This window comes from Coregonus lavaretus (assembly GCF_964263955.1).
Source record: "Coregonus lavaretus genome assembly, chromosome: 2".
NCBI lineage: Eukaryota > Metazoa > Chordata > Actinopteri > Salmoniformes > Salmonidae > Coregonus > Coregonus lavaretus.
The window spans coordinates 12575949-12592218 of NC_139989.1; the positions used below are offsets into that span (position 1 = coordinate 12575949).

The following is a 16270-nucleotide window of genomic DNA, read 5'->3' on the forward strand; positions in this document are numbered from 1 at the left end:
TGAATTGAAATGGAATTGACTCCACCCTGTACACAGACTACCTCACTATGCTATCCTCGATCCCTCATCCTCCACCATGTATCACTGCAGATTTTCCCCTGCTGTTATGTAGGCTGGGAAGGTCCCCTCTTGAGTTCTGTTTTAGGGTTATAGTTGGTTAAGAAAAGAAAAGTAGGATTAATATATATATATATACTAAGAATCTTTTTATGTGTGAATTAGTTGTTGAATATTTGTACTGTCTGTCAGCTTAACTGTCTTTTTATATCACGTAGCACCATGTTTCACTGCTCTTTTATGCACCTGCCATTTGTAAAGTGACCACTATGATTGATTTCATCTTCATAAACTACATATGTATGGATAATCTCAACAAAATGTTTTTATTTCTTGTAGATTTATTTTATTGACATGTTCCTATGAGAAAAAACGTACAAATAAAATGGATGTTGTGTGAAGTGATAGCTAAAATTTAATATTTTCTTACAATGATACACTTAACATAAACCCAAACAAAAACAAAGAAGAACCAAAACATTTGAGTGCAAGGAGGAATGTCTTAAGTGCTTGTGGTCAGATATTGTGTGTTGTGAATCTCCATAAGAGGAATTTGTTTTCAGTCAAAAACAGATCAAAATGCTTTATTAACTTCATTTGTGCCTTGGATTACAGATCACATGCAAACAACCATCTACCCATAAGGCAGAAAACGTGAGCGCTTTAGATTCATATTTAGTAGAAAGTGTAATTGTTATTTAACAAATCAATGGCTCTGAAAAGCACATCAGCTCTACTGCCAATGTAAATCTTATGTATATTAATTTGATATAGATTCATACTACATTAATACATTAGAATGCAATTTAACTATTACATTATAATGTTAATATAATCTGGACTGTACAGCTATTTTATACAATGTATACTACAAGAACCAATTCAAAAAGGTTTTTAGATCTAACAGATTTAAAACTCAGTTACAAAGAAAGTATTAAAAACACACAGACGCCATACATAACCATCATCTTCAGTCAGACCAAATTTACACATCCATGGACAATGTTCCTTTACAAAAAAAATCACATAATATACTTTGCTACATTAAAACATAAGAATATTGCTATTAAAAGTCCAGTAAAAAAAACAAATGTTCAGTTTCCCCTCCCCACTCACACCACTCCCCCAGACAGCCCTAGCAAAATGATGATAATGCCCTTTCAGTGTAAGAGCTGTTTGAAAAGACTGCCTGAAATTTCAGCCTGTTTTGGTGGGAATGAGTATTGGCCTGCCTGGTGACATCACCAGGTGCTAAATAGACCAATAAGAAAGAGTTCCAAACCTCTCTGCCAATAACATTTCTGGGTAACAATTAAGTACCTTACTGTGAATGTTTCCAATGAAAATGGTAAAAAATAAACAATTTTGTTTATTTTTTACTTTTTTAAATTGGAAACATTCACAGTAAGATACTTAACTGTTACCCAGAAATGATTTAAGAGATTTATTGAGATAAAAACGGCTGCATTGGACCTTTTAAAGAAAGTGAGAAAGACATTAGATCTTATGATTGGTTCGAAACCATACAGCTAAGAGCAGTGTTTCCCAACTCCAGTCCTTGAGTACCCTCAACAGCACACTTTTTTGTTGTTGTTTTAGCCCCGGACAAACTCACCAGATTCAACTCATTGAGCGCTACATGATTAGTTGACAAGTTGAATCAGGCATGCTTGTCCGGGCGCTACAACAAAAATGTGTGCTGTTACGGGCGCTCAAGGACTGGAGTTAGGAAACACTGCCTTAGAGGAGAAAGTATGATTTGATTTGATTTGATTTGAAAGTACTGTTTGTTCGGTTTGAATTTGAAAATCATCATTATACAGTTTTTCACTGCCCTAAACAAGGCATGGGATGGATAGGCCTACATTCTTTTAGTGTCCAATGAGCATTTCTCATCCATCTGGTTCTCTTATTTTTTTAAGAATTTGGTCCAATGCTACAATTATGTTGAGATGTTTTACGAGAGTGAACAAAACTACAATACCCCAGAACCGTAGCATATACAATACCTCATATACTTTACATTGGCGAGGCACTTTATCATGGGTTGATGAAATTCAGAACATACACACGCTACGTGTATAAAAACATGATCAGATATGAAATATGTTACTAAATATGAACCATTCACATCCTAGAGAAAACATTTAGCAGTAATGTACAACCTAACGTAATGTACAACCTAACCTGGTTAACCAAAGACAAAGCCTTAATTTTCATTTCATGTTATTAGAAATAATAAATTCATACATTTTCAGAATTAAATGTACCTTTCAAAGAATACATAATTATATATACTTTATCTACCTACAGTTATCACGGTATATTAGCAGCATTGCCTAAGAAACTATTATGATATGGCCTATGGTTTATATTGCAGTATGTGTCACGACTTCCTCCGAAGCTGCCTCCTCTCCTTGTTTGGGCAGGCTTCGGCGTTCGTCGTCAACGGCCTTCTAGCCACTGCGCTCCTCATCTCATCATTCCATTTGTTTTGTTTTGTTTATTACACACACCTGGTTCATATCCCCTCATCAGTGCCTGTATAAGTGTTCCCTCTGCCCCCTTGTCTTTGTGTGTGATTGTTTATTGTGAAGGTTAGATTAGCTCAGTGGAGCTCTTTGTATGTTGTATCGCCGGGATATTTCACCCGTGTGCCTTGTTGTTTCCAGTGCACCTGATTTCCGCACTGGAGTGTTCGATGCATTGCTGCGTACCGCTGTGTTTTCGGAATAAACCTTTTATTCTGTGATTTACTCTCCTGCGCCTGACTCCTTCAAAATCACTCACCACAATATGTCCATGGCAGGCATTTGCAGAACAAGTTAGATAATTCTTATAATGCCCATAAGAAAGAGATTACAATAGTTTCTCTATCTACGAACATTGCCATAATCAACATAAACAATAACTTTCCCCTCCGAAGTTAAATCCTAATAATTTCTTCAGAGCAAAATAATTACTAATGTAGTAGAGTAATTCTAGCTTATCATCTCAAAAAATCTTGCATGATTACAAGCTGTGGTTCAATACATTCACATTTCTCTTTGATTTCAATTCTAGTGGCTTGTGAGGCTTCCACTACTCACTACTCCTCGTGCAATCTTCATAGTGCAAAAGCTATAGTTATGGAGGTGTGGGGAAAGCAAAAGGGAGGCAACGGTCGTTACCAAACCAAAGACTGTTGAGAGAGTTCTCTTCGTCGTTTTGTGTATTTGGGGATTTTTCAGTTGATTCGTCTGACAGTGGGGACAGGACTCAATGTTAGACAACATTCTTACTAAGTTCAAGCCTCTATCAAACAATGTATTATTTTGATAGAGCTACTGTATCAACATATACAGAGTATCAGAGGCAGAATCATGAATGGATGACCAAATAACATGTAACAAAATGTCTCAATTTACTCAAAATACTATTGACTTATAGTTATTTTAGAATATCCCCATTTTGCTATACAATTACCTTCTCCTAAGTTGAAGATATCGGCGGATAAGCCACTGCACCACAAATGGCCATACCACAGCAAAGGCTACAGTCCTGGGAGACACGTCGAAAGGCCACCAGGATGGTTTCTAGTGGACAGATGAATAAAAAGTGATCAAAATGAAGGTCACAATATCCCTAAAACCAAAGGTACCTATATTCTGAATCTAAATGTGTGTGAATAGACAGAAAACTAGGAAAATACAAAGGGTATCTTTAGTCTATGACTATGGGAGTCCAAATTAAACGTTGACAGACAGTAAAGGCAGTGCAACGTACCTTACTATTCTTCTTTGCCAGGGGTGATGGTGGGTATGGTAGAGCCGATGGCCTTGCCTAGAGAACATATAAAAAGAGAGAAGAAAGGTACACAACAAATTACTACTTATAACATACCTAAAAAGTTACAGTCCATCTTAAAGTCATGGTCCAAAATACAAAATCCAAAAAAGTATTAAGTATGAATACAAAAGATTGAGGTGTGCAGGTACTGCATAACTGCATGTTTGTTACAGGGTTATTAGATACCTTTTCCACAGTAGTCACTATCAACAGGCTATGTAATATAATTGAGTAATTCAAATGCTAAATGTGGGTCTCTGACATGGGATGCAGTGAGGGCCTCCAGTGTGTGCAGTCTCTCCAGGACACGTTGCATGTCTTCCTGCAGTCTGGCCAGCGCCACTATGATCTGCTCATTCAGACTGCCTCCTGGTGTCCCCGCTCCACCCCATCGCTCCCTGTCCCCCCCGCTACCCTGCAAGGGCTTCTGGACACCTGGACTGTGCCCTGAAGACCTAGAACCTATAACACACGCAAACACAGAAGAGAGGTGTAAACACTGACATACACTTGTAGGTAAACAGAGAAGTAAGACAGGGCCTAAACACACACACACCTTACCTCGTTCTCTCCTGACCAGGGAGCTATTGGGCCTATCTGCATTCAGTCTTTGTCTCTGAGAGGCCCCTCCACTAGTCTCCCCATCCTCCCCGCCACACTGGATGCCCGCCACACTGGCCCCTCCACTAGTCTCCCCCTCTTCCCCCTGCTCCTCATCCAGCTCCAGACAGCGGTCAGTTTGTGCCTCGGAGCCCTGGACCAAACAGACATACTGAACATGAGGATTTGGAAATGCTCCATGTACTGTGTACATGGAGTGTGTACTTGCATTGTCTGTGCTTGTCTGTACACTGTGCTTGTGCCCTCTGATTCAGAGGGGTTGGGTTAAATGCGGAAGACACATTTCGGTTGAATACATTCAGTTGTGTAATTGACTACATGACAGCTTTGCACACTCTTGGCATTCTCTCAACCAGCGTTACCTGGAATGCTTTTCCAACAGTTTTGAAGGAGTTCCCACATATGCTGAGCACTTGTTGGCTGCTTTTCCTTCACTCTGCGGTCCAACTCATCCCAAACCATCTCAATTGGGTTGAGGTTGGGTGATTGTGGAGGCCAGGTCATCTGATGCAGCACTCCATCACTCTCCTTCTTGGTCAAATAGCCCTTACACAGCCTGGAGGTGTGTTGGGTCATTGTCCTGTTGAAAAACAAATGATCATCATCATCTGGTTTGCGCTTAGTGGGACTGTGTATCGCTGCAGAATGCTGTGGTAGCTATGCTGGTTAAGTGTGCCTTGAATTCTAAAGAAATCACTGACAGTGTCACCAGCAAAGCACCCCCACACCATCACACCTCCTCCTCCATGCTTCACGGTGGGAACCACACATGCGGAGATCATCCGTTCACCTACTCTGCGTCTCACAAAGACACGGCGGTTGGAAACAAAAATCTCAAATTTGGACTCATCAGACCAAAGGACAGATTTCCACCGGTCTAATGTCCATTGCTCATGTTTCTTGGCCCAAGCAAGTCTCTTCTTATTGGTGTCCTTTAGTAGTGGTTTCTTTGCAGCAATTCGACCATGAAGGCCTGATTCATGCAGTCTCCTTTGAACAGCTGATGTTGAGATGTGTCTGTTACTTGAACTCTGTGAAGCATTTATTTAGGCTGCAATTTCTGAGGCTGGTAACTCTAATGAACTTATCCTCTGCAGCAGAGGTAACTCTGGGTCTTCCTTTCCTGTAGCGGTCCTCATGAGAACCAGTTTCATCATAGCGCTTGATGGTTTTTGCGACTGCACATGAAGAAACATTCAAAGTTCTTGTCTTAATGTAATGATGGACTGTCGTTTCTCTTTGCTTATTTAAGCTGTTCTTGCCATATTATGGACTTGGTCTTTTACCAAATAGGGCTATCTTCTGTACACCACCCCTACCTTGTCACAACACAACTGATTTGCTCAAACACATTACAAAGGAAAGAAATTCCACAAATTAACTTTTAACAAGGCACACCTGTTAATTAAAATGCATTCCAGGTGACTACCTCATAAAGCTGGTTGAGAGAATGCCAAGAGTGTGCAAAGCTGTCATCAAGGCAAAGGGTGGCTATTTGAAGAATCTCAAATATAAAATATATTTTTGATTTGTTTAACACTTTTTTGGTTACTACATGTTTCAATGTGTGTTATTTCATAGTTTTGATGTCTTCACTATTATTCTACAATGTAGAAAATAGTAAAAATAAAGAAAAACCCTGAAATGAGTAGGTGTGTCCAAACTTTTGACTGGTACTGTAGGTATCCCCTTTCCTCTTACCTCTTCCAGGCCAAGCTGGTCCATTGAGTCACAGTAGACCTCACTGTCTGAGTCACTGGCCACGTGATAGGGCCTGAATAAATCTGCATCGAGATCTATGGAAACAAATAGCACCCCGTCCCATACAGGTCAGGTCAGATTCTTAGCCATATGGGAACCTTCCCTCAGAGAGAAGTTAGTGCTAGCAGGACCGATTAAGAAGCAACACAAATGCAACCAGTGCTGAGGCCTGTGCTCCATTAGCATCATATTATGTGTTCCACATTCCAAATGTATCCTTTCTCCTTTCTCAAGGTGATCACTAATTTGATGTAATGAGATGATGAGAGGTGAAAGTAATAGAAATACAACTGGCCCTAGACCAGCTTTTAGGAGCATAATGTAATGGCAATCCATCAGAGCAGGGAGTCTGTGGCTGTTCCCAGGGAAATGCTGAGTTGCAACAGCTCTGGGAGTAAAGCTGAGCAGCTTATCAGATCACATGGCCAAGGATCCATGAGAACAACCGCCCACTGTGGGCAGGCAGGGTGCTAAGCTATTGAGGCCTGACTATCCATTTTTAAACCTTTTATGGATATCTGGTTAATGGAGGATCTGGGTTAGAGGATCTGATTATTGTTGAAGATAGCAATGTTCATATTCTGATATTCTGCATACTGGATATTAATGACAATTGTGAATTGTATCCAAATTCAATACTCAGTTCTGTTATAACAGAAAACTCTAGGCCTAATATAATAGCTACGTCTGTATACCTATGGTATACGTAACAACAATACACACATGTAAAACCCATCATGCAACCTGATTTGTTAGTTTCTATCTTTATCTACGGTGCCCGAAATACCTATTGGTTACCACAGGGAAAGAGTTTCTACCTTTTTGTGTTTACAATAAATTGTAAGTAATGTTAGTATACAATCTATCTGCAATATTAAAGCTGATCTACCCTGATAAAAAGTCATGTTAGTGTAAAGCGCAATTTACTATTCATAATCTGGCGGCCATGGATAAGAGACTTACTGCACATAGGCATAGGGAACTCAAACCGTCGACCATGGCAACGTAGGCACAACATTCTAACCAAGGCAGTTAACCCCCAACAACAATGGCTCCCCTGGCGCTGATGATGTGGATGTCGATTAAAACAGCCCCCCGCACCTCTCTGATTCAGAGGGGTTGGGTTAAATGCGGAAGACACATTTCGGTTGAATCCATTCAGTTGTGCAACTGACTAGGTATCCCCTTTCCCTTTACCAGGGTTTCCCAAACTCGGTCCTGCCTACAGGAAGGTAGCGCTTCAAGAACAGGGTTGGAGAGCCCTGCTGTTGTCGATGCAACATTAACCCGTGGTACCCACCTGCGTGGTGGCCGTTGACCTGGACATGGGGCTCCAAGGGCAGGGTGCTGTTGGTGAGCCCCTCCTCTGAGTCCTCACTGTTCAGGGCTGCCTTGGAGGTGTGGGTCTCATTGGTGAGGTGGCCCACCCCGTTCCACACACTACCATTGAACAGGGGTACAGGTCTCCTGGATGAGCAATTTTTCTTCACTGAAAGATTTTAAAAACACAAAAAAAAACATTTATTATAAGAAAAGCATTTCTGCTTAACGTTTTCCTTTTTTTTTTAATGTTCAAATGTTTGACAACATATACCTTTTTTCACCTCAACAATTTCTAATTTTCCATCCTCCATCTCATCTTCCTCATCAAACTCGAACTCCTCTTCCTCCCCCTGTTCTTTCAGTGCCATGACTTTGGGCTTTGGAGGTTCAACAGCCTGTCTGGGTGGCCGTGTCTCCAAAGTGCCATTCATTTCCATTGTCCTAATGATGCTCCTTGTGACACTTTTTGAAGGTGCTGATGTTAGCATGGTTCCAAAACCTATGGCATAGCAACAACTGTGTTACAATGTTATAGAACTATATGTTACTATTAGTTTAATTTAGCCAAATTAGAAGATATACTAGGAGACATACTAGGAGATACATTCTAATTAGCCAAACAAGGAGACATACTAGGAGATAAGTTCTAATTTAGCCAAACTAGGAGATATACTAGGAGATAAGTTCTAATTTAGCCAAACTAGGAGATATACTAGAAGATAAGTTCTAATTTAGCCAAACTAGGAGATATACTAGGAGATAAGTTCTAATTTAGCCAAACTAGGAGATATAAAGCTAAAATATAAACCCCCAAAAAGATTAAAGAAATGTATTTATACAGAACTACAACACCAGGCATAACTAAGGGGCAGGTCATTGTGGGTAAATAATACATGTCCAAACACTTGCCTTCAAGTTGCCTAGCAAACCTTGTCAAACGGGCTGAGCACATGATAGAAATTGATACATTAAAATGGAAGACATTCCAAATAAAATTAATAAAATTAATATGAAATCAATTTAGAACGGTAGTGACAGTACCTGCAGACAGGTCTGACACCTGATTTATCTGCTTTTTCTCTTCCACCTGTTCGTAGAATGGGCCCAGCACCTTTAGAAGCTGCTCTACCTCATCTGTACAGGGCATGCCCTCAAGGATCTGTTGTTTAAACACGACAACAAACACATTTAGTGTCCACTGACGTCCAGGCGATCCTGTCTGAATGTCATTGACAGATTTTCATCAACAAAGTGATCTACCTCCGGGTTGGAGTCAATTCCTTTTAACTTAATTTAACTAAGGAAATTTCAATTCAAGAATAGAATTCTAGTCGCTTCCTGGATTCATCAACAATGTATTAGAATAGATGCCAACGCTGGTATGCACTTACCAGCTTCATTTCATCAACGTAAGCCGTCATTGCCTCTTCCTTGGGCATATCTCCCAGATCACTCCATGCATCCCTATGTAGACAGATCAAGATGTTTAACAATTCACCTACATTAACAGTCTCCTAGAGTACAATGCAAGTATTCAGACCCCTTCACTTTTTCCACATTTTGTTACGTTACAGCCTTATTCTAAAATGGATTAAATAAAATAAAAATGCTCATCAATTACACACAATACCCCATAATGACAAAGTGAAAACAGGTTTAGTCATTTTTGCAAATGTATTACAAATAAAAAACAGAAATACCTTATCTACATAAGTATTCAGACCCTTTGCTATGAGACTCGAAATTGAGCTCAGGTGCATCCTGTTTCCATTGATCATCCTTGAGATGTTTCTACAACTTGATTGGAGTCCACCTGTGGTAATTTCAATTGATTGGACATGATTTGGAAAGGCACACACCTGTCTATATAAGGTCCCACAGTTGACAGTGCATGTCAGAGCAAAAACCAAGCCATGAGGTTGAAGGAATTGTCCGTAGAGCTTAGAGACAGGATTGTGTCAAGGCACAGATCTGGGGAAGGGTACCAAAACATTTCTGCAGCTTTGAAGGTCCCCAAGAACACAGTGGCCTCCATCATTCTTAAATGGAAGAAGTTTGGAACCACCAAGACTCTTCCTAGAGCTGGCCGCCCGGCCAAACTGAGCAATCGGGGGAGAAGGGCCTTGGTCAGGGTGGTGACCAAGAACCCGATGGTCACTCTGACATAGCTCCAGAGTTCCTCTCTGGAGATGGAAGAACAACCATCTCTGCAGCACTCCACCAATCAGGCCTTTATGGTAGAGTGTCCAGACAGAAGCCACTCCCCAGTAAAAGGCACGACAGCCCGCTTGGAGTTTGCCAAAAGGCACCTACAAGTACTCTCAGACCAAGAGAAACAAGATTCTCTGGTCTGATGAAACCAAGATTGAACTCTTTGCTTGAATACCAAGCGTCACGTCTGGAAGAAACCTGGCACCATCCCTACGGTGAAGCACGGTGGTGGCAGCATCATGCTGTGGGGATGGTTTTCAGCGGCAGGGACTGGGAGACTAGTCAGGATCGAGGCAAAGTTGAACGGAGCAAAGTACAGAGAGATCCTTGCTGAAAACCTGCTCCAGAGCGCTTAGGACCTCAGACTGGGGCGACGGTTCACCTTCCAACAGGGCAACAACCCTAAGCACACAGCCAAGACAACACAGGTGTGGCTTCAGGGACAAGTCTCTGAATGTCCTTAAGTGGCCCAGCCAGAGTCCGGATTTGAACGCGATCGAACATCTCTGGAGAGACCTGAAAATAGCTGTGCAGAAACGCTCCCCATCCAACCTGACAGAGCTTGAGAAGATCTGCAGAGAAGAATGGGAGAAACTCCCCAAATACAGGTGTGCCAAGCTTGTAGCGTCATACCCAAGAAGGCTGTAATCATTGGCAAAGGAGCATCAACAAAGTACTGAATAAGGGTCTGAATACTTATGTAAATGTAATATTTCAGTTTTTATATTTTAATAAATTTGCAAAATTTTAGAAGTGACATCCTTATTTTATGACTTATCGTCATGCCGTCTTTGGTGTGCACGAGCACCTTTTTTCCCCACTCATATCGATAAAATAATTGTATTAAGTCCTACAAAAGTTTTACTGTGCATTATGTTTTAAATGCATTCTGTCATTATTAAATGTGATAGGTATTTTAACTTAAATATATATTTTTATTATACACAAAAAAACATTTGATTAATAAAACATTTAAATCGGTCATCTTACTCAAAAGAAGGGGATGATGATGCAATCTTTGCAAGAGGGAGGGAATCTGATTTCATTGGTCCTCACCTCGCGGCTCAGACACTTCATTCAGGATAAATGGAGTTAGCCCTGATTTAGCCTGGCCCGGAGCAGGTTAGTTCTGAAGGATTCATTGCCATAGCAATGTACCTGGCTAAAAAGTGAGCCACTTTCGTGGTACCGCTTATCCCGAGTTGAACTCAAAGTTGATCAAAGTTACCTCGGTAACGCCTCAAACCTGATTCGTAATGACATAATCATGCCATTTGTTATCAGCAGAGTATCCACTTGGTCAATGACCCAGAAGCACATCGAGCTAAGTAGTAGCTGGCTTGCCACCTCTACAAGTTAGGGCCAGTAAAGCAGTAATCGTCTAAACAGCTTCAGTGTCAATTCTAAAAGAGAATTAGCTCAGTGTAGCCATCTTCTTTAACAATCTATAAACATTGTACACAAGTAAACACTGTCAACTCCCGCCAAGTAGGTAAAAGGTGACCTGACATATCATGCCTCTCCAGCACAACAGGTCCCGAGTTAATCAGACAACATGTGGCAATAGGAAAGTTAACTGCAAGGACAATACAGAGAAAACAAATAGGACTCCAGTGCAGAATCTCTGTTGTTAGAAGACCTTATTTGACTCCTACGCATAGCTGCGGGAAGTAGGGGTGCTGAGGGTGCTGCAGCACCCCCTGAACAATCAGAATAAAAATAAATAAAACATTCACAAAAGTAGTGCACTGGGCCTTTACTAGTATTAGCGGACCGATATAGACGTCTGTAGTGCAGGCAAAAAAAAATTGTCAGCATTTCGCTTTAGCAAAAAAGGTAGTTGTATAATTAAGAACAGTATCTTGCAGGATTCAATAGTTGGAATTGTAAAAGGTGTTGCCCTGTCCCTTTCTCTACGATTGTCATTCTAATGGAATCCAGAAAGAACAAAACCCTGTCCTCAAACATTTACATCAAAAGGTGCAACGTTATGGGCAAAGACACAAAACATCCACATCAAATTAAATATTTTTCTTGATCAAATAACATGGAAAACAACCCCTTTTTGTGCAGTATTAATTTACCATCCTTACAAACCACTTAATGTAAATGCACATTACTTTATTGTACATAGGCTGGTCATCTAGGTTTGTACCTGTAGACTTTCCATCAACATGAAGAAAAACAATGCACAATACAGTAATTGAGTACATTGAGACAGTAAGTTTGTGATAATGCGATGTGACGATGTGGCTCAGTTGGTAGAGCATGGCGCTTTCATGCTAAGGTTGTGGGTTCGATTCCCACTGGGAAAAAGTATGAACATGTATGCACTCACTACTGTAAATTGCTCTGGATAAGAGTGCCTACTAAAATGGAAAAGGAATGAATAGACCATTTCAGTTTTCACATAGAAATAAGTTGCATTTTGCAAAGTACTTCAAGAAACTGGAAAACATATATCAAGCAAGTATTTTTATATTCCACAAGTATTATCAGATTATTATTATTATTACCCCCCCCCCTCACCAGCACAGCACCCCCACCCTCAAACTACTTCCCGCGGCTATGCTCCTAAGGTTTTGTTTGCGTTACCATTTAACTTTGCCCACCGGATCCCAAAAGCCAGGTCTGGGTATGTTGCATGGTCCAAGTGTGGCTTGTTTGTAGTAACTGTAAAACTTGAGCATCATGTCATTAGAGGGCTGAAAGGAACCTGGAATGGAAACACAAAATACAAATAAATCTTACATTTGACAGGCTTTTGGAAAACTCTGTGGGGTTCACACACATTGCATTTAATTGTAATTTCATTGTATTTTGGGTATTTTGTATTTTATTAGGATCCCCATTAGCTGTTGCGAAAGCAGCAGCTACTCTTCCTGGGGTCCACGCAAAACATGAAACGACATAATACAGAACATTAATAGACAAGAACAGCTCAAGGACAGAACTACATACATTTTTAAAAAGGCACACGTAACCTACATATCAATGCATACACACAAACTATTTAGGTCAAATAGGGGAGAGGCACTGTGCCGTGAGGTGTTGCTTTATCTGTTTTTTGAAACCAGGTTTGCTGTTAATTTGAGCAATAAGAGAGATGGAATGTTCCATGCAATAATGGCTCTATATAATACTGTACGCTTTCTTGAATTTGTTCTGGATTTGGAGACTGTGAAAAGACCCCTGGTGGCATGTCTGATGGGGTAAGTGTGTGCGTCAGAGCTGTATGTAAGTTGACTGTGCAAACAATTTGGGATTTTCAACACATTCATGTTTTTTATAAGAAAAAGTGATGCAGTCAGTCTCTCCTCAACTCTTAGCCAAGATGCATATTATTGATATTAGCCCTCTGATTACAATGAAGAGCAAGACGTGCCATTCTGTTCTGGGCTAGCTGCAGTTTAACAAGGTCTTTCTTTGCAGCACTTGACCATATAACTGGACAATAATCAAGATAAGATAAAACTGGAGCCTGCAGGACTTGCTTTGTGGAGTGTGGTGTCAGAAAGCAAAGCATCTCTTTACCATGGACAGTGCCATTCTCTATAAGCATGCTGAAAGTCTGTTTACAGAGAAATAGCATTGTATTTGGTCAAACACCATTTTTTCCAACAGTTTGCTAAGAGCTGGCAGCAAGCGGATAGGTCTGCTGTTAGAACCAGTAAAGGCCGCTTTACCACTCTTGGGTAGCGGAATGACTTTGGCTTCCCTCCAGGCCTGAGTACAAAGACTTTCCTCTAGGCTCAGATTAAACATATGACAGATAGGAGTGGCTATAGAGTCAGCTACCATCCTCAGAAACTTTCCAACTAAGTTGTCAATGCCAGGAGGTTTGTCATTATTGATTGATAACAAAAAAAAAATCTACTTCTCCCACAATAACTTTATAAAATTCAAATTTGCAATGCTTTTCTTTCATTTTTGTTTTTATGCATGTTTCTTTTTAATGCATATTTGTTTTTTCAATGATTGTAATGTAATTCAGGCTATAGAAAAGGCAAATAGACCTACTCCCAGACAGCTTTGTTGTACAGTGCAGTCGGAAAGTATTCAGACCACTTGACTTTTTTTGTTACATCAAATATTTGTTTTCCCTCATCAATCTACACACAATACCCCATAATGACAAAGCGAAAACAGGTTTTTAGAAATGTTTGCTAATTTATAAAAATAACCAAAACAGAAATACCTTATTTACGTAAGTATTCATACCCTTTGCTATGAGACTGGAAATTGAGCTCAGGTGCATCCTGTTTCCATTGATCATCCTTGAGATGTTTCTATAACTTGATTGGAGTCCACCTGTGGTAATTGGACATGATTTGGAAAGGCACACATCTGTCTATATTAGGTCCCATAGTTGACAGTGCATGTCAGAGCAAAAACCAAGCCATGAGGTCGAAGGAATTGTCCGTAGAGCTCCGAGACAGGATTGTGTCGAGGCACAAATCTGCGGAAGGGTACCAAAAAATGTCAGCAGCGTTGAAGGTCCCCAAGAACACAGTGGCCTCCATCATTCTTAAATGGATGACGTTTGGAACCCCCAAGACCCTTCCTAGAGCTGGCCGCCCGGCCAAACTGAGCAAACGTCCTTTCTGGTAGAGTGGCCAGACAGAAACCACTCCTCAGTAAAAAGCACATGACAGCCCGCTTGGAGCTTGCCAAAAGGCACCTAAAGGACTCTCAGACCATGAGAAACAAGATTCTTTGGGCTGATGAAACCAAGATTGAACTCTTTGGCCTGAATGCCAAGCGTCACATCTGGAGGAAACCAGGCATTGCTCATCATCTGGCCAACACCATCCCTACGGTGAAGCATGGTGGTGGCAGCATCATGCTGAGGGGATGTTTTTCAGCGGAAGGGACTGGGACACTAGTCAGGATTGAGGGGAAAGATGAACAGAGCAAAGTACAGAGAGATCTGCTCCAAACCTGCTCCAGAGTGCTCAGGACCTCAGACTGGGGTGAAGTTTCACCTTCCAACAGGACAACGACCCTAAGCACACAGCCAAGACAAGGCAGGAGTGGCTTTGGGACAAGTCTCTGAATGTCCTTGAGTGGCCCAGCCAGAGTCCGGACTTGAACCCGATCTAACATCTCTGGAGAGACCTGAAAATAGCTGTGCAGCGACGCTCCCTATCCAACCTGACACAGCTTGAGAGGATCTGCAGAGAATAATGGGAGAAACTCCCCAAATACAGGTGTGCCAAGCTTGTAGCGTCATACCCAATAAGACTCGAGGCTGTAATTGCTGCCAAAGGTGCTTCAACAAAGTACTGAGTAAAGGGTCTGAATACTTATGTAAATGTGATATCATTATTTTATTTTTTTATACGTTTGTAAAAATTTATAAAAAACATTTTTTGCTTTGTCATTATGGGGTATTGTGTGTATGTCATTATAAGGTATTGTGTGTAGATTGATGAGGGGGGGGGGGGAACAATTTAATCCATTTTAGAATAAGGCTGTAACACAACAAAATGGGTAAAAAGTCAAGGGGTCTGAATACTTTCCGAATGCACTGCATGTAGGTTAACTTAATTGCCTTTGCTACAATGTGGCACATAGCCTAGACCTTAGTTAAAGCCCTTACCGTCTGGAGGCAAGCTTTGTATCACTTTGACAGCGGCGTCAAACCTCAGCTCGTACAAAGGTCTGCCATCCTCCATCTCCATCAAGAACCGAAGTGTGAATTACGATAGCGAACTATTCAAACCTAGAGATAATCATGATTGAAATGGTCAGCTATATACTACTAACATGAGAGTTGAGTTGGTTGCAGCAATATTTGTGGCTACAGCTAGGTCATACGCCCATAATAACATTGGTCAAATAACGTATGCAAACCGTTCACAATAACATACACGTTTTTCAAATATAGAATTATATATATAGCTGACTATTTACAACCACATAACAGTAACCTAAGCTAAACCAAAACCACCATGAGGTTATGTCGTCTGTGAAATTTAGAGCGCTCAACGCAAGAAACAACACAAATGGTTTAAAAACATCCTTGTTAGTTTTATATTTCTAATTAACACAAAAAAACTATGCATTGTACTCGGTAAATAAGCTCAGTACGTTAGTCACTCACCATTTAATGATCTACCTGCTTGGTGACCGACCTCTCTTTATACTTACCAACAGAAGCCATGCACAATACAGTAATGACAGGCACTGTATGCTAAGGGAGTTGTAGTTTTCTACTGCTAAAATTGAGATACATATCAAAGATGGTGGATAAATAAAGATAGTTCACTCAGGCCGAAGGACCATTGAAAACAATGGTCGGTTGCTGTCTACTTAAGGGGGTGGCTCTCCCATAGACACCAATGTAATAGCAGTTGGGTCTGGTCAACTTAAACTAACGTAGCAGGCGTGAAATGAAACGTTGAAACAGAAAGAATGAGGAAGTGGGATATCTCGCTTCCTCTTCCGTCTGATAAATACGTTATTG

The 16270-nt window shown here is 40.7% G+C and overlaps 1 protein-coding gene across 2 annotated transcripts; it reads right to left on the bottom strand.

The window, feature by feature from the left end:
- Window positions 1–625: 625 nt before the first annotated feature.
- On the bottom strand, window positions 626–16114 carry LOC311100160 (acyl-CoA-binding domain-containing protein 5A-like). 2 transcript variants are annotated; one of them, XM_084140944.1, is made up of 13 exons: window positions 15908–16114; window positions 15404–15526; window positions 12397–12517; window positions 8982–9054; window positions 8632–8749; window positions 7862–8089; window positions 7568–7756; window positions 6208–6302; window positions 4447–4639; window positions 4148–4347; window positions 3823–3879; window positions 3523–3632; window positions 626–3296 (listed from the first exon to the last, which is right to left on the bottom strand). In XM_084140944.1, the coding sequence occupies exons 2-13, from the start codon at window positions 15483–15485 to the stop codon at window positions 3284–3286; spliced, it is 1479 nt and encodes a 492-aa protein (XP_083997070.1). In that variant the 5' UTR covers window positions 15486–15526; window positions 15908–16114; the 3' UTR covers window positions 626–3283. The 2 variants fall into 2 exon arrangements, with proteins under 2 accessions (XP_083997070.1, XP_083997071.1); XM_084140945.1 differs by lacking the exons at window positions 15404–15526; window positions 15908–16114 and adding an exon at window positions 14023–14404.
- Between the last annotated feature and the right edge of the window lie 156 nt (window positions 16115–16270).